We start from the raw sequence: 18,443 nt of genomic DNA, 5'->3' as shown, positions 1-18,443 counted from the left end.
AAGTTACACTTAAATAAAGTAGGTGCTCTCAGCAGACATCTGCACCCACACACCGTCACAGGAAGCTCAGACCCAGCTGTGGCCGGGCCTTGCCCACTTAGGAAAAGACTACAAGGCCTTTCGGGAAAGCGCGGGCCAGCCCCTCCCCGGCTTAGTCGGCCACAGCTGGACGAGCGCTTCCCGTGCGGGCGGGGAACGCGTGCGCCCCGCCCTCCCACCGCCCGGGACCGCACACCCGGGACAGGCCCCGCCCCGGCCCCGCCCTGGCCCCGCCCCGCCCCCGTCCCGCCTTATCTGGCCCCTCGGCCGCGGCCCGGGGAGGCGGCCGGCGGGCAGGGGCCGCGCGATGTCGCACGGAGCCGGGCTGGTCCGCACCACGTGCAGCAGCGGCAGCGCGCTGGGACCCAGGGCCGGCGCGGGGCCGCAGGGCACGAGCGCCTCGGAGGGGGTGGTGGACCCGGTCTACCCCCGCACCCACGGGGCCCTGCTGAAAGTGGCGCAGATGGTAAGAGGCGGGGCCGCGGGGTCGGGGTCACCGGAGTGGCCCCGGGAGGGAGGGATCCGGTCCCGGGAGGGGGCGCGTTGGGTGACGAGCCTGGAGCCGGACGGGACACCCCGGAGCATCGCGCCGCGGGCCGGGGCGCCACGGTCAGGTGGGAGGGAGCCTTCCTCCCGGAAAGTTGGCCGTGCAGCCCCCGCCCTGGAACTCAGCGCCACCCCAGGCCCTTGCTTCCTTGGACCTATCTCCAGGTCCCAAGTTCTTCCAGCCGCCCCAGTGCGCGGCCTCCCCGCCTCCCGGTGGAAACTGCGGGCAGAAGTTCCTGGGCGTCTTCCTCTCCTCCGGCCGCCGCTTCGAACCCGAGCCGCGGGGGCGGAAGAGTCGCCCAGGCCGCGGCGCTGAGGCTGCGAAACCCGACCTCCACCGCCGCGGCCTCCGCCTTCCTTCCACCCGGCGCGCAGGGCTCCCTCCCCACGCTGTGCGCACTCCGCCCCTGGCAGGGTGGGGAAAGGATGGGGACCCTGGTCCCCTGCCCACGGAGGGCCCAGATCTCAGGGGGCCGTGGAAGGCACATGATCAACAAGAAAGGCCTGTTTTGAGAAGTCCGTACTTATTTGGGGGGAGCGGCGTCGCCTGGTTGGGGGCCACCTGTGGAGCCACGCCGGACGAAGGTCGCTGGGAGTGTGGCCAGCGCAGGGGCCTTCCACCGGGGCAGATGTTGCCCGGCCTGTACTCTTGTTCCCCATTCTTTTCTCTCTTCCATGTTTTTCTTCTTTAAAAAAGTTTCATCTTAAACCCCTTTCCCGTTCGCTGTGTTTTGAACCTGGCTGGGCTGTGTGTGACTCCAGTCATTGAAAGGTTTGCAGCAGGAACGGTGAAGGGGGACTGGGCGTTTTGCAGAGGGGAGTGGGGAAAGACGCTGGGCCTGCTAAGGTGGGCCAGCCCCAGGGAGCTGGACACGGGGTGAGAGCTGCCCTGCATTCATAGCACTTACTCTGGGATGTGTAGCGGGGGCTGTCATTTCCTGCTTGGGCCCTCTCTGAAGGGAAGGGGACTGAGTTCCGTTTTCTCTAAGAAGAAATGGACCAAAAATTAGGAAGTAGAGGCACGTTAGCCACTACTAACAAAAACCAAACCAAACAAAAAAATTGTACTAAGTAGTGTTGATTTTGAGCATGGCTTTTTGTTCAGATTAAGAGAGATCTGATCAGCCAAATAAAGGGGACCGGTTTACCTCCCATCCTTAAAAAATATGAGGGGGGGGGGGGGAGGCGGGAGCGGGGTCAGGCTCTACCTGAGCCCTGGAAGCGTGAGTCGAATGATGGTGGACAAAGGTTGGGATCAGAGGCCTCCATGGTCTCTTGGTCTATGAGTTTGATGGACAAAGGTAATGGGGAGGAGAGGCTCTGGTTGGTATGAGCCTGATGGCCAAAAACTGGAGAAGAGAAACCTCCATTTCATTTTAAGCTCCTCAGTAGCTCTCGCCTGTGGCCCTTGTGCCAGGTTGCAGGCGACATTGATAGGGCCTGTTCCAAAGAAGAGAACAAAGACTTGGAGGATTGCTTCTCTGTGTGCCCCTCACAAAACCATGCCCAGGGGATTGTCACGCCTTCTTCCTTCCCTGGGGAACTCTCTGTGGCTGCAGGTTGATTTGAGCAGATCCCCTGGGAGTGAATTGGCCCTTGCAGGGTGGTCATATTACAACAGAGAGACTATTTAGGACTGTCTACTTGGGCCTCTTGTCTAACTTCTCCCCGTTCTCCTCCTATTTTTCTGGGATACCTGCTTAGGTGTTTGATGTTCTCTTGTCTTCTTGGTTGGAAAATGCATAACCACAGTTTAACATTGGGGGAGAGCAGAAGCAGCTAAAATGCTGCCACCCTTTGGGCATGCTATGGGTCTCTCATTTTGACCATTGATGTCTCACTTGTATCCTGAAGAGGCTGAACCTTCTCTCCTAAACTTCCTCTAAAGGGTCTTCATCATAGTCTGTCAACATATCACCTTAAGAAATCATTGACACCAGGCTGGCGTGGCTCAGTGGTTGAGCGTTGACCTAGGAACCAGGAGGTCACAGTTCCATTCCTGGTCAGGGCACATGCCCGGGTTGCGGGCGTGGTCCCCAGTGTGGGACGTGCAGAAGGCAGCCAATCAGTGATTCTCAACATTGATGTTTCTGTCTCTCTCTTCTTCTCCCTTCCTCTCTGAAATCAATAAAAACATATATATTTTTAAAAATCATTGAAAAGGCTCTTTGGAGAACAGCTTCCTTTCTTTGTGTTGGGACTCTCCTGGGTCGCCACTACCAGAAAATGAGAAGGTGAGAAAAAATAGGAAATGAGTTCCTGTGTGAATGTTAGTACTTGACATGTCATTTCAGTGAATCCTCATAATCCTGTGCCCATGATAGTCTAGTGCTTTGTGGTTTCCTCTTTAGACTAGAGATGCAGTCACAGTTGTTGGCTCAACTGCTTTGTTGTTGTCGTTGCTGTTAGCTATATTTTTTGAGCCTACTATTCTCAATAAAGCGCTAGGAATTACATACTTATACCGTGTGTGTTACTGGATGTTTTTGAGAGTCCAGTAAAGTAACGTGTTTGACAAATGAGGAAACTGGCCGAAAGTTTGAGGTACTGAAGTCACACAGCTGTTGGCAGCGCGGGGGGCGGGGGGGGGGTGGGGCGGGCGACAATCCAAGCTTGACTGACTCGTATCCCCAGAAGACTGCAGAGTTATTGCTTATTAACGTATCTAAGGAAATCAGAACCACAGTGAGCCACTCACTTCACACTGAATAGGATGGTGACAGTAAAAAAGACATAATACCAAGCAGCAGGAATGTGGAGGATGGGATGAAGTCAGAATCCTACACTGCCAGTAGCCACTGTGGCAAACCATATTGGCAATTAGGTCCTCCGACTTTGAGGCAGAGAGTTGCCATATGATCCAATAATTTCACTCCTAGGTATAATCTACTTAGGAGAAATAAAAGCATGTCCACACAAAAATTATACAGAAAGGTTCATTGCAGCATCCTATATAATAAAAGGCTAATATGCAAATTGTCCCCTCAGGAGTTTGACTAACTGGGAGTTCGACTGCTCGCTATGATACGTGCTGACCACCAGGGGGCGGCGCAGAATGAAGGAAGGCCCCAGCCGGCAACCAGCAACTGGGGGAAGGAAGGCCCGGATCAGCCCTGATCGCCGGCCAGGCCGAGGGACTCTACCTGTGCACGATTTTGTGCACCGGGCCTCTAGTTATTCATAATAGCCAAAAGGTAGAAACAACCCAAATGTTTTTAAACTGATGAATGGTTAAATTAAATGTGGTATGTTCGTACAATGGAATGTTATTCAGCAGAAAATGGAGTGAGGTACTGACACATGCTACAACATGAGTGAACCTTCAGGTAATGCTGTTCCCTCATCCTTCAAGTACCTCTTCCTTGGGGAAGCCCTTCTTTATCCCCCAGACAGGTCAGACACCGCCCCCCCCCCCCTTCCTGGGGAACTCCCTGTGGCTGCAGGTTGATTTTTTTTAAAAATATATTTTATTGATTTTTCACAGAGAGGAAGAGAGAGGGATAGAGAGTTAGAAACATCGGTGAGAGAGAAACATGGATCAGTTGCCTCTTGCACACTCACTACTGGGGATGTGCCCTCAACCAAGGTACATGCCCTTGACCGGAATCGAACCTGGGACCTTTCAGTCCGCAGGCCGACACTCTATCCACTGAGCCAAACTGGTCAGGGCTGCAGGTTGATTTGAGGAACAAGAGGATGGCATGGAATTTCTCCCCACCTGGCCCAGCCACTCTCGCTGGCAGAAGCCATTAACAGACAAGCCTCCTTGTCCCACAGACAGTGACTCTGAGTCTGGAGGAAGAAGTATTACTGTGATTGCAGTGGAGGGAACGAGGGTAAGAGAGGCTGGGTGGGACTGGAGAAATATACAGGGACCAGACCATCCAAGGCCTGCCAGATCATGGTGAGGGTATGCCAGATCACACTGGGGAAGCATGATGTCAATCTCAACCCACCACTGGGGCCTCACTGCTCCCCTACAGGTCATTTTTTGAACTTTGTTGAAACTCTCTTTTGGTTGTCACAGGGATTAGGATCATATGAAATATAAATTTTATTCATTTCAGGATAGTAATGAGGGCATTGCAAATACCTACTATCCTACAGAGGTGTTTTGTCTGAAAGGAGATTGAAGGAGCCTAGCTGGGCTGGGTGGAACCTGAGTGGGTGTGTGAGTCTGGGGAGAAGGCCAGGGTAATCATGGGAAATCATGGGCTACATTCTGGCATTTACAGCCCAGTTCCCAGATGGAACTAGACTGTGGGTGATGTCAGCCTCTGGTCTAGCTGTGAGTAGACCTATGAGTGGAGAATGACCCAGCATAACACAGAACGGTCCACTGGTCTAAGTTCTGTGTGAGATCTGTGTAGCAGGGGAGCACCAGTTTGGTTCCCAAGTGCAATCTGCACACGCCCGTCCTATTTCCTGGAAGCTAGAGAGTTAAGGGCAGCAAAGAACCTCACTGCCAACATTTGTTGATTCCAACCCAGTCCTTTTTTTTTTTTTAATCCTCATCTGAGGATATTTTTCCATTTATTTTAGAGAGAGAAGAAGAGAGAGAGAGAAACATGGATGTGAGAGAAACACAGCGATTGGTTGCCTCCTGCACGAATCCCAACCAGGGTCCAGGCCGAGGAGGACCCTGCAACCGAGGTACCTGCCCTTGACCAGAATCAAGCCCGGGACCTTTTGGTCCACAGACCAATGCTCTATCCACTGAGCCCAATTGGCTAGGACAATCCAGCCCTGTCTTGATCTAAGAACAAGAAACTATTTTCCATTAATGGTCAAACAAATAATAATAAAAACACTAAGACAAAATAAGTTATAGGCTTTATTCCTAATAACAAAAGTAATATCTGTGCATTGTAGAAACTTTGAGACCCACAAAGAAAATACTTTCCCACTCACTCCACTTAGATTAATATTTTAAAGTGAAATTTCATACTGTTTCATAGTAGACATATAATTTGAATGTTTTGGGTTTTTTATTACAAAATTAGGATACTATATATTTTGTAAAATGCTTTTTTTACTTAATATATAATGAACTAGAGGCCTGGTGCACATATTCGTGCACTGGTGGGGGGTCCCTCAGCCTGGCCTGCACCCTCTTGCAATCCGGGACCCCTCAGGGGATGTAGTAGTGCGTGAAGTGGCAGGTGGCTTGGTAGTGCTGCTGCGGAGGCTCGAGCTGCCACAGCTGTGCTCACCAGCCATGAGCTCGGCATCTGGCACCCATTGGTCAGCTGAGTGGCACTCCCGCTGTGGGAGCGCACTGACCACCAGGGGGCAGCTCCTGCATTGAGCATCTGCCCCTTGGTGGTCAGTGCGCATCATAGCTACTGTCCGGGTCATCTGGTCTCTTAGGCTTTTATATATGTAGATGTTTTCTTATGTCACTTAATGTTTGTCTGCAATTTGTTTTTTTATGTGTGTGTGTTTTTAATTGATTTCAGAGAGGAAGGGAGAGGGAGAGAGATAGAAACATCAATGATGAGAGAGAATCATTGATCGGCTACCTCCTGCATGCTTCCCACTGCGGATCGAACCCACAACCCAGGCATGTGCCCTGACCGGGAATCGAACCGTGACCTCCTGATTCACAGGTTGACACTCAACCACTAAGCCACCGCGGCAGGGCTGCAATTTGTTTTTTAACAACACTACCGTAGCCAGTCATGCATGTACCATGGTCTGCGTGACCAGTCCCTTCCCCCCTATTGTGGCTCGAGGAGCTTCCAGTTCTGCCCACGTACAAACAAGGCTGTGATGAACTTCCTTGCAGAGAAGTCCTCGTGCACAAATCCATAAATACTTCCCCAGAGTAAATGGCGGTGACCTTTCACAGAGGGAGAAATGAAGAGCTTCTCGCCCTTCCGAGCAGGGTGGCATTAAACAATTGTCTAGACTCTTTAACACCTAGAAATTAATGGGTGTCCTTTTATCATCCAGGCATTTCAAGGAGCCGAATGGGATAGTAATCATATTTTAAGTCGTAATAGTCTGTTTGATGTCCGACGACTTGGAGAAGGAACAATGACATTGATGGGCTAGAAAATTCAATGGTGCTGTTACAGATGCACTTGTTTTTATGTGGTGGCAACAGCTTGTGCATACATTGGAAGGATGAGAGTCACACACAGCTGTGAGGCCTTATTTATTCCAGAGCCTGTGGATTTATTTTTTTGTTGTTTTCATTGTTGCTGATCCTCACCTGAGGATATTTTTCCTTTGATTTTTAGGGAGAGTGGAAGAGAGAGGGAAAGACAAAGAGAAACATCGATGTGAGAGAAACACATTGATTGGTTGCCTCCTGCATGCCCGGGGCCGGGGAGGAGCCTGAAACCAAGGTACTTGCCCTTGACTGGAATCGAACCCGGGACCCTTTGGTCTGCAGGCTGACGCTCTATCTGCTGAGCCAAACCAGCTAGGAGCAGCCTGTGAATTTCTTAACCACTGGCAAGAATTCCCCTCCGGAGCCCCCCAAATAACCACCTGCCCCCAGATTGGGAACCACTGCCCAGAGGAGATGGTACTGAGAAATACACACCAGCTGAAGGGGCCACTAGGGTGGAGTGTAGGTGTGTGTGTATGGTCCCACATAAGTCTGGAGAGAGTCCCACAGGTTTTCTGGCATTACCATGCGTCCTGGAGACCCTCCAGGGCCATCCTAGATCTCACTGGGGGGCACTCCCTGTGGGGGTCAGTGTGTGTATTTAAATTCCTGTGTCAGGGAAGGCCACCCCCCTGCTCCCTTCCTCCCAGCCCTGGTCCCTGGCCGTCAGCGCTGGCACTTCCTGCTCAGCGCCCCTGGACATCCATCTGTTTCCTCCCCCTGCCATCTGCCTGGCTGGGCTGGCCCAGGCATGCCGCCCGCCGGACAGCCTCCCTCTGACCTGCCGCCTGCCACATGCTCGCTTTCTTTGTCACCAATTTGGCTCAGTGGTTCCCTCGCCCGCTGCTCGCTCCCTGGCATTCTTCACCGGGATCCTTAGCAACCCCTGGCATCAGCAGCCTGGCTCAGAGCCCAGCGCTGGCTGGGCTCCCAGGCCTTGGCTCTTCCTGAGGGGAAGGGAGGACGGAGGGAAAGGAGGATGGGATGGGATCTCTCCCCACCCGGCCCATCCCACTCTCGCCGGCGGAAACCAGGAACAGCCAAGCTCTCAGCCTCCTGCAGCGAAAGCAGTTCCCCTGGTTTGTGTTTAAACCCAAGTGGCAGTGGCGTAGCTCTTCCTTTCCCTGGGGCAGCCACACTCTTTTTTCTTTTCTTTCTTTCTTTTTTTTATTTAAATTTTAGATAGAGAAAGAGCGAAGCCATCTATGGAGTGGTTTATATAGCTTACCCACAGAGAGCATTGCTGGGAAACTTGAGAGTGCCATCCTCATTTTTAAAGATGGAGAAAATGATGTTCCTTCGGAAGGAATGGCAAGGAGAAATTAATGGGAGAAATTAATTCAGTGCTTTCGGGTACAAAGTAAATTGGAAGCTTCTGGAAGCAGAGAGAATTGCTAAAGACAGTATGACTTCAATGTCGTTTTACTCACTTCTTCCTCTCAGGTCAGTGGTTCTCAACCTTCTGGCCCTTTAAATACAGTTCCTCATGTTGTGACCCAACCATAAAATTATTTTCGTTGCTACTTCATAACTGTAATGTTGCTACTGTTATGAATCGTAATGTAAATATCTGATATGCAGGATGGTCTTAGGCGACCCCTGTGAAAGGGTCGTTCAACCGCCAAAGGGGTTGCGACCCACAGGTTGAGAACCGCTGTCTTAGGTTTTCTTTATCTCCCTAAGAAGGCAGCAGCAATGCCAATATTGGGTTGTTTTTTTAAAATATATATTTCTTTATTGATTTCAGAAAGAAAAGAAGGGAGAGGGAGAGATAGAAACATCAATGATAAGAGAGAATCATTCATCGGCTGCCTCCTGCACGCCCCCCACTGGGGATCGAGCCTGCAACCCGGGCATGTGCCCTTGTCCAGAATCGAACCTGGGACCCTTGAGTCCGCAGGCTGACTCTCTATCCACTGAGCCAAACCGGCTAGGGCTATGCCAATACTGTTTATGAAGAAGTCTTTTTTGTTTTTAATGTTTCCTCTCAAATTATTAAAGTAGTACTTTAATAATAATAACATCTGTGATTCATTGAGTTAGGTGACAGCCTTTGGGCTAGATGTGTCATCTCATTTGATCCTCATGATAGGTAGGTCCTACCATCACCTGCATTTTACTGAGGTGCAGAGAGGTTAGGTAACTTGTCCAAAGACATAGGAAACAGTGTAGCTGGGTTTTGAACCAGGAAGTTTGAGTCCAGGTCTTGAGCTCATAGAAGGACAATCTGGGGTCATTTCTTTGTCATGATCAATATGCCATGGGTATTTTCCCATGTCATTAAGTCATGTTTGAAAATGATGCTGTGATGACTGCACATGAGTCCATTACTTGGTTGTACCACAGTTTATCCATTTGGCTCCCTGGTGGGCACGCGGTAGCAGATCTAAAAGGAGGTGCTATGAGATGTGACAGTTTCAGGTGCTGGTCACAGTTTCACCCAGAGATGAAGTCAGCTGGAGTGGGGAAAACCCCTCACTGGGTATTGAACAGACAGTGTGGCATAGTATGTCCTACAGCATTTTCACTTGTTATCCACAAGGCTGCCGGGAGGCTTAAGAAAAAACCATTGATTCAAGGCTGGGCAAACGCAGGATTACAGTTGTTCATATGGAAGATAATATAATAATCAATAATAATACAAGAACGAACTACGTTTCCCATACTCACAACTGTAAACTACTTTTGCCCACCCCTGTACCATCCTCGGTGGTAAGTCATGAGTTCCTCCAGACAGAACTAAGGTTTGAGCGTCTGCTCTACTGTCAGGTGATTGATTTTGCGTGCAGTTTCCCTTTGTTTAACGCTTCTACAGACTCTGTGTGTTATTTGTTTCCCCCTTCTTATGGTTGAACGGAAGCTGAGAGGTTTACAACTTGCCCAAGTTTCAAAATATCCATTAAATTCTGGAGCCAGCATTTGAACCTCAGTGTGGCCAAGGCCTAGCCTTTTCCCACCGTGGTGTGCCATCTTTCCATGTGTGGTGGGCAGGTTCCCAGGCTAGCCCACTGTGGCAGACACAGCCTAGGGTGACTCCCACTGAGTCACAACCTTGTGTAATTCCATCCTCTTGCGTGTGGGTAGGACCTGCAACTGGGCTTCTGACCAACAAAATATGACAATGGTGATGGGTTGTCATCTCATGGTTATTATGTTAGTTACTAGAAGCCCGGTGCACAAAATTTGTGCACAGGTAGGGTCCCTAGACCTGGCCCGCGATCAGGGCCGATCGGGGCCTTCTGGCTGCTGGCTGGGGCCTTCCTTTGTTCAGCGCCGCCCCCTGTTGATCAGTGCACATCATAGTGATCGATCGAACTCCTGGTCGGTCAAACTCCCGAGGGGACAATTTGCATATTAGCCTTTTATTATATAGGATATGCTAAGGTGAGGGGATGCTTCAGATGTAATTGAGATCCCAAATGTGTTGGTTCTGAGTTCATCAAAAGGAGATTATCTCCAGGTGGGCCTGACTTAGGTGGAAGTCCTTAGAAAAGGTACTGGGTCCTTCCCAGAGGGACAGATTTTCTTCCTGAGCCTGAAGAAGTAAACTGCCTTGTTGGGAGAGAGCCACATGCTAAGCATCTAAGGGTGATGTCTAGCGGCTCATCAAATGAGGTGACACACCTAGCCCAGTGGCTGTCACCTAACTCAATGAATCATAGATGCTATTATTATAATTGTTATTATTAAAAAGCAGCCCTCAGCTGACAGCCAGTAAGAAAACGGGAACCTCAGTCCTACAGCTGCAAGGAACTGAATTCCACCAACAACCCTGTGAGCTTGGAAGAGGGCCTCAGCCTCATTCAAAACCCCAGCCTGGCCAACATCTTGACTTCAACCTTGTGAGACCCTGAGCAGAGGACGCCTGCCCAGGCTCCTGACCAGTGGAAACTGTGAGATGATAAATGTATGCTGTCTTAAGCAACTTAGCAGTAGATACTTCATAGGCCCATAGAAGCCCACGTACCCCACATCAGATCTGCACCCTTGTGGCTGCATCAACGAATGGAGTGCCTGCTTGTGTTCCTCGGGAGCCATCAGAATTGCTTCCCGTCTGCCTGGTCTCTGCTGGGGCTCTAAGCTGATGCACTCTGGGCACATACCTGACTACAGCCTCCTCCCACCTGCAGAACCGGTTTATCAGAATGTTTGTCCAGGCGCCCTGTGGACCTACAATGGCAGGCAGCGGCCTGGCAGACCGCACTGGCTTTTGATGTTACTTTTTGCTGTCCACTTCAACAGTCGTGTTATTTTTTCCCAACTCCTATTTGAAATGAGGCGAGAAGAAAACAAATCAGTGTTTACTGAATGCAAACTAAAAGCACGAGGGAGAAAAATTACTTCTGTAACCTTTCTTGGGAGAATTACAAGCCTTGTCATGGCGGGCTAAGTTGGACCATATTTGCTTTAACTCCTTGGGAGGACCTAACCCGTAACCAGGGGAAACGTTTGCTGGAGAACAAGCATCTGACTTCAGAGATAGGGCCCTCATTGACACATAGTGTTGTGAATTTCACGTGGGGGGGCGGGGAGACACCTCTGACCCTTGTGTTTATAAAGTGACGTTGATTTTCCGAGGGTTCCCTGCATGTCAACGTGATTGAGCAGTGTGTCCTGTTTGCCGGCTGTCACTTTGGGCAGAAGAAAAACTGCAGCGTTACAGGCCTCCCCCTGGGCCCGATGGGCGTCTCCTTGCTGACAGTTAAGTCTGCTGTCACAGTTCATGGTGTCATCAATCCCGTGTTTACAGATGTGGTCGTTACTTCAACATATAGTTGTCTGGATTATCTGGATGAGCCCCAAATCCAATGACAAGTGTTTTTGTAAGTGACACACAGAGGAGGAGAAGGCGATGGTGATGTGCAGATGTGACGGAGGTTGTACCACGAGCCCAGGATGCCAGGGCAGCCACCATCGGAAGCTGGAAGAAACAGCAACTGGATTCTCCCTAGAGTCTCCAGAGAAAGTGCCATCCTGGTGATGCCTTGATTTTAGCCCAGGGATACTGATTTTTAACTTCTGGCCTCCATCACTGTGAAAGAATAAATGCTTTCTTATTCTAAGCCACCATATTGGAGATCATTTGTCACAGCAGCTAAAGGAAACTAATACAGCCAATTAAGGACTTTCCATTGTGGTCAGATTCTAAAAATCTCCAGCAGCGTAGACGATAGATGGTGAATGTTTTCTCTTTTTAGAAGGGCTTGTTCGTTTCCAGGAAAGAAGTTTCAGAGAAGTGACGGCCACCCTCTGCCACTGTGGGTGGCAAGTAAATCTCAGTCTTTCTTACGTAAGTACATCTCTTGCTTTAATAGCTTATTCAAAGAGAGAGGCAATATTGGATTTCTGCTGAAAAAAGCAGAAATGTAAAGACAGAAGCATAAAAACATGAGAACATCAGAGTCATTCTCAGACAGCAGGTGAAAAGCAAAAGATGAAAGTGCTTTGCAAAGAAGCCCTGCTCAATCTGCTTATTAAATATAGTTGCTATTTTTCACATGTTTGTGGAAGTGCCTGATGTCTCTAAATTATATATGTGTGTGTATACACACACACACTTTTGTGACTTTTCATTTATAAATCATTTCAGATTTGCTTGCGGGAACCGTACAAAGAACTCCCATATACCCTTCCCCCGGGTTCTTCAATTCTTAACATTTACTGCACTTGCTGGCTCCTTTTCCACTTATATACACATTCTTTTTCTCAATGAACCACTTCAATGTGCTTTCCTAAGATGGACCTTCTCGGACACACCCACAGAACAGGTCGCTAAATCAGGAAATTAGTGTCACCGGTGCTATTATCTAACCTACCTGCCTTATTCAGATTTCACTGGTTGACCCACTAACGTCCTTCCTCTGGTCTAGGATTGCATGAGGCCACACGTTCAGTTGTCCTGTCTCTTAATCTCTTTCAATCTGGAACAGCCTCTCAGTCTCTCTTGTCCTTCATGACCTTGACGTTTGAGAAGAGTCCAGGACAGAGCAGCCCCATATTGGACGTCAGAGTTGGTTTTGAGGACCCTTCTGACTCTCAGCCTATTGTAGCGACAGTGAGGCAGCAGGAGACGTGTTTGGATCATGGCACACCTTATCTCAATGTTAGTGCTTTTGTGTTCACAAAAGTCCCTTTTGCTAACTTCCTATCTGAAGTTAGTAAATAGTTCAAGTTGAGCTTAACAGCATGTCTTGGGATAATGGCTAAAAGGTATTGAGGCCTTTTCACCTACCAAGTCCTCTTCTATGAGCTTGACTTGAATTACCTCATTGAATCCTCACAGCAAGCAGCCCCTATCATTTAGGGACTGTTATTTTTCATCTTTTTTGTCCAGCCTTAGAATTCAGATAATCATGTAGCCAGATGTTGCCGTATGGGGTCAACTTGATGGCAGAGATAGTTAGCTGTTACCCCAAAACTCATGCTCCCTCTTTCACAATGTGGCTTGTTTCTGGTGACCAAGCACCGACAGACATCTCCTGCAGCCTCAGTATTTAAGTGAGGCCGTGTGACTGACTAGCTCTCGTCAGTGGAACGACTGTGAAAGTGATATTGCCACTTCCTGTCTGAGGCTTCTCTACTCTTCTTCTGTCAGCTGTAGGCAGAGGACTCCAAGACCCTATTTTTTATATTTAAAGATCAGGAAACAAACAAACCCAGGTCTGAGAGCCTTCCCCGACGCCCCCCCCCCCACCCTGACACCACCCCACACCCCATCCTGTGGGCAGCTCTGATTTCTTCACAGCCCTTCTCTAGCGGAAGCCCCCTTGTTCACTACTTTGTTACTCGTGTAGTGGTCTTCACCACCAGGACTGGGATTGTGGTCGGGCAGCGACCTTTGTCTTGGTCACCACAGGGTGCCTGGTTCCTAAGGGGGTACCTGGGACACAGAAGGCCCTCCTAGCCCAGCTGGAGTGGCTCAGTTGGTTGTTGACCCATGGGCCGAAAGGTCACTGGTTCAGTTCCTGGTCAGAGCACTTGCCCAGGTTGTGGGCTCGATCCCCAGGAGGGGGCATGCAGGAGGCAGTCGATTGATGTTTCTTTCTCTCTCCCGTCCTCTCTAAAATCAATAAAAACAGCCCTAGCTGGTTTGGCTCAGCGGATAGAGCCTCTGCCTGTGGACTAAATGGTCCCAGGTTTGATTCTTTTTTTTTTTTTCGCTTAAAGTATTACAAAGGGTATTACATAAGTGTCCTTTTTTCCCCCCCGCCCTTCCCAGGTTTGATTCTGATCAAGGGCACATGCCCGGGTTGTGGGCTCGATCCTTGGTGGGGGGTGTGCAGGAGGCAGCCGATCATTGATGCTCTTTCATCAATGATATTTCTATCTCTCTTTCTCCCTTCCTCTCTGAAAGCAATAAGAATATATTTTAAAAATAAATAAATAAAATCAATAAAAACCTTTTTTCAAAGGCATTCAATCTTTTTTTATGAATGAATGAATGAATGAAAGCATATTTTCTTTGCCAAAGCCTCTGGTAACAGCACTCCTTTCAAAAAAGTCAATCTGGGTGAAGTGCTTGGCTAGCTTGGATCTTCCTCAGAAGACTGTGTTGGAGGTGCCTGCTGGGGGGTGCCATGTGGGCCCAGCTGCAGAAGAGCCCCAGAATGTGCTACGGGGCCTGAGGCCCATCAATTCAAACCTCCGGGCCGGGAAGCGGGGAGTCTCAGGGCAGGTGGGCCCCCCAGCAAGGAGAAGGTGGGATGCCCAACCGGAGTTTCTGACAAAGATGCGGTTTCTGCACCGGCTGCAGGCCTGAGAGCACCTTCCCTTTTTGTCCAGTTGAGCTGACAGGTTTCCACTGACTCACACCGTCAAAACATGGGTTCCTGTGCCAAGATAAACAGGCAGGTCGGGGGATGAGAGAAGCGCCTGTCAGGTCATCAAGCTGTCAGGACAGGGTTCCTCATTTCAGACAACACTGAATAGTGGCATCACCGTACTGGATGAAAGGCTAAAAGAATCCAGTGCCAGCTCACTTTCGGATTTCTATTTCTGGCTCGGGAACTAACCCTTCGGTTGGGTCTTCGTCATGTCTCTTTGCCTGGCCAAGGCCTTTAAGTCACTTTGTCAGATATTTATTTAGTGCCTACTCTGTCCCAGCCCTGTGCCAGCTGCTGGGGTACAGCGGTGAACAAGGCAGGTCCGCACACTCCCCTGTGGACTGAAAATCTGGACACTAAACAGGTGTGGTGTTTCATCTAAGGCACCATTGTTTAAGGCACTGCTGAGGGAGGGAGGGAGGGAGGGAAAGGAAAGGAAATGCTTTTAATGATATCACAAATCTGTTTTACCATTTAGAGTTTTTATTTTATGATTATTGAAGAGGTCGTTCAGACTTAATTAAATGGAGATATATATATATATATACATATATATATATTCTTGTAAATATATATGGGAAAATTGGTGAAGGAAAATAAATTTGTTAAGATATTCTTAAAACTTTTTACAGTCAGAGCCCTCCTAAATTCCTTTTTTTTTTTAATGTATTTTTACACGGTGTCCTCTCAGTTTATTAATTTTGTTAGCATGTCTCTCAGTTTAGCTTTTCCAGGTCACGTAGCTAGTAAGAGGCAGTGGGGTTCCCACTGCTTGAGGGAGATCTAGGGGAAGTCACCAAACCTCTCTGAGCCTCAGTTTCCTCATCTGTGAAATGGGGATGATGCTATCACCCGGTCCCGAGGGTGACCAGGCAGATCCTATGTGAAGTGTTTGAGCTCTGAGTAAACATTCGTTATTACTCTGTTACCTCCAATCAGTGTCCTAGTGAGAGCTCTCATCTTTAATATTTTCCTCAGACGTCAACTGAACTCCTTAATATTTATGGTAGTTGTATTGCCTACTAGGCCTTCATCCTCTTTCCCCCTTCGCATGTCCCCATCTTATTTCTATGTGTCTGCGCTGGTCCTTTTGATCGGAATGTTAGATTGGCACAGGTCCGTGTCTGAATGAGGAGGGAACCCACCTTCATCCAGGGGATTGCAGACATTTTATTTTGCATTTCGCTACCAAGTGTAGAGCACGTAGTACGTGCCAGGCTCATATTTTTGACTAAGCAGAGAGGTATCGAGGGGTCGAGTTGTCTCTTGCCTCTACTACCCATCAGCTGAGTCGCCCTGGATAAATCATGTCCCTTTTCTTGGTCTCAAAATTTATCTCCAGTAAAGTAGGAGGGAAATTTTCAAGATCACTAACTGTTCTAATCGTTATAAATCTACAGGGTGGGGCAAAAGTAGGTTTACAGTTATTCGTATGGAAAAATAATACAATAGTTAATAAGTAGTGATACAAAAATAAACTCTTGTGTTTCACGTACTCACAACTGTGAACCAACTTTTACCCCACCCTATGAACGCTCTAACATACAGGGTCAGAATATGAATTGCTTGGCAAGTTCCCAAAGCCTGGGCGCTAATGTAGATGAACTGTGCGTTTTGGGGGTGGGGGGCTGTGCCATTCCTACATCAGGGGCTTTTCTGGAAGGTTTTCCTGTTGGTATCAAGAAATTTCAGGACAGAGATAGTCTGAGCTCTGAAAAAACCCTGTGGAAATGCCACCATGAGGTTTGTACATCCTGTCGTGAGGGCTGGGACCTCTGCTCTTCATCTTGTCTCCATGACCTCTCACTCTGTGGTTTGACAGTGTCATCAGACTATCTCTCTGCAGATGTCATTTTTTTTTTTTTTTTTTTTTTTTAGTTTTTCGGGAGTTTTAAAAAAGGTGTTTCTCGGTAACAGCTTTGTTGTGATATAAGTCACATACCATACAGTTCATCCCTTTAAAGTATACAGTTCAATGCTTTTGAACATATTCACAGAATATGCGCCACCATCACCACAATCAGTGTCACAACTGGTGTCGTCAGCTGGTTGATGACAGTTCTCTACATTTTGGCAAATGCATAGAACCACATACCCATCAACACGGTGTCAAACAGAACAGCCTCTCACCCCCAAAGTCCCCTGTGCTCTCACTGTGTAGTCACCCCTGTCCTCACCTCGTAGCCCCTTTGCCTTTCCGTATAAATTTTAGGATCAGTTTACCCAAAAAGCCTGCTGGGATATGAATGGGATTATGTTGAATCTGTATATTAATTTGGAGAGAATTGACATGTTGACAATATTGCATCTACCAATCCATGAACATGTTATACCTCTCCTTTGATTCAGGTCTTCTTCAATTTCTTTCACCGGTATCTTGTAGTTTTCAGCATTTAAAACTAATAAATAGTTAGATTTTAAACTAATAAATAGTTCCCCGTTTTAGGGCTGTTACTGTAAATAGTCCTATTTCCAATATTTAATTTCACTGTATTGCTAACATATGGAAATACAGTTGATTTCTGTATATTGATCTTGCAGTTATTGAACTCATTTATTAGTCCTTGGATCTATTTCTGTAGATTCTTAGGGATTTTCTTCATGGGTCATCATGTTATCTACAAATAAAAACGTTTTGTTTCTTCCTTTTCGATCTCTATGCCTTTTATTTCTTTTTCTTACCTTATTGCAACTTCTGAGGATATGTTGAATAAAGAGGACATCCTTTCCTTGTATCCTGTCTCAGAGGAAAGCATGCAGACTCACCACAAACGCGATGCTCGCCGAAGTTTTGTTTTGTAGGTGCCCTTTACCAGGTTAAGGACGTCCCCTGCTCTCCTAGTGTGCTAAAAGTGTTCATCCTGAGTGGGTGTTGAAGTTTGTCAAACACTTTTTCTGCATCGATTGAATATTTGATTTTTCTCCTTTGGTGTGTTAATATGGTGCATTCATTGATGTTGAAACGTGTTCCTGGAATAAAATTTAGTTACTTGTTGTGCATTTGCATTTTCTATATGTTGTTGGGTTCAATATGCTGATATTTTGTTGAGGGCTTTTGATAGCCTGGAAAGAGTTTATCCATAAGCTTGCTAAGGACCCAGCCCACTTCCAGTCCTTCCCCTCGAAGACAGTCACATACTAAGCGTCTAGTGTGGGTCATTCTGAATCCTCCTCTCTCCTCTCTCTTTCCTCTTCCTGTGGTGGCCGTTCATTTGGGCTTTACCTGTTTCTCACTTCTGCTCACATGTTAGGAAAGCAGGACGTGATAAAACTCAGTTCAGAATCAAGATGAAAGAAGAAGCATGGGAGTCCAGTGGCTGATCTGTCTTGCCTTTCTGAGGTCCGGCTACGTGCTGTCCCTGGAGGACAGTGCGTTTGTGTGGGATTTACCTGAGTGGTCCGGTTAGCTCCCCACACGTGAGCAGGTGCGGGAGAGGAGGCATTGTTGAGGGCGAACCTTTTGTTCCTGTCTTCCCTGCCTCTTCCCAAGGCACCCAGACCAGGGCAGACGCAGGGCTGCTTCTTGGGGACTGAAAGGCCCTCTGTGTCTTACCACCAGGGGGCTGTTGCAGGCCAGTGAGGGGAAATGCAGGGAGCACCAGTTCCAGCCTTACCAGGTTATTTTTAACAAGCGAAGGCCAAGGGGGCGGGAACTTTCTGAAGGAAGTTCTTTGTGTTTACCTGGCACTCAGGTGAGACAGCAAAGGAGAGTGCGGCCTCCTCCGAGAAGGGCCTGCTCCCTGCCTGCCTCCTGAAATGACTTCCTGAACCTGGGGTCACAGGTCAGGTCACAGTGAGTGATCTTGCCTTTGTTTTTGCCAAAATAAATGCAAATTTATTTGGAAAAATATCATAAGACTTGTTAATACCAGACTCACCTACTCTGATCATAATGATTTGGAGGCATTAAGTAGCCA

The 18,443-nt window shown here is 48.3% G+C and overlaps 1 protein-coding gene across 1 annotated transcript in view; it reads left to right on the top strand.

Annotated features, from left to right (window-relative positions):
- The first annotated feature begins 302 nt into the window (after nt 1-302).
- Nucleotides 303-18,443, top strand: part of CMTM7 (CKLF like MARVEL transmembrane domain containing 7) — a 36,690-nt gene continuing 18,549 nt past the window's right edge. The window contains exon 1 of the mRNA XM_070391085.1: nt 303-505. Coding sequence (XP_070247186.1) covers nt 347-505 — 159 coding nt within the window. The 5' untranslated portion in view covers nt 303-346. The remainder of the gene's footprint in view (nt 506-18,443) is intronic.

The sequence above is a fragment of the Myotis yumanensis genome, unplaced genomic scaffold, assembly GCF_028538775.1.
Source record: "Myotis yumanensis isolate MYYU_CA2020_CCGP unplaced genomic scaffold, mMyoYum1.0.hap1 SCAF_14, whole genome shotgun sequence".
NCBI classification, from domain to species: Eukaryota; Metazoa; Chordata; class Mammalia; order Chiroptera; family Vespertilionidae; genus Myotis; species Myotis yumanensis.
The sequence above is the reverse complement of the archived record's forward strand: the minus strand, read 5'-3'. Positions and strand labels throughout refer to the sequence as shown.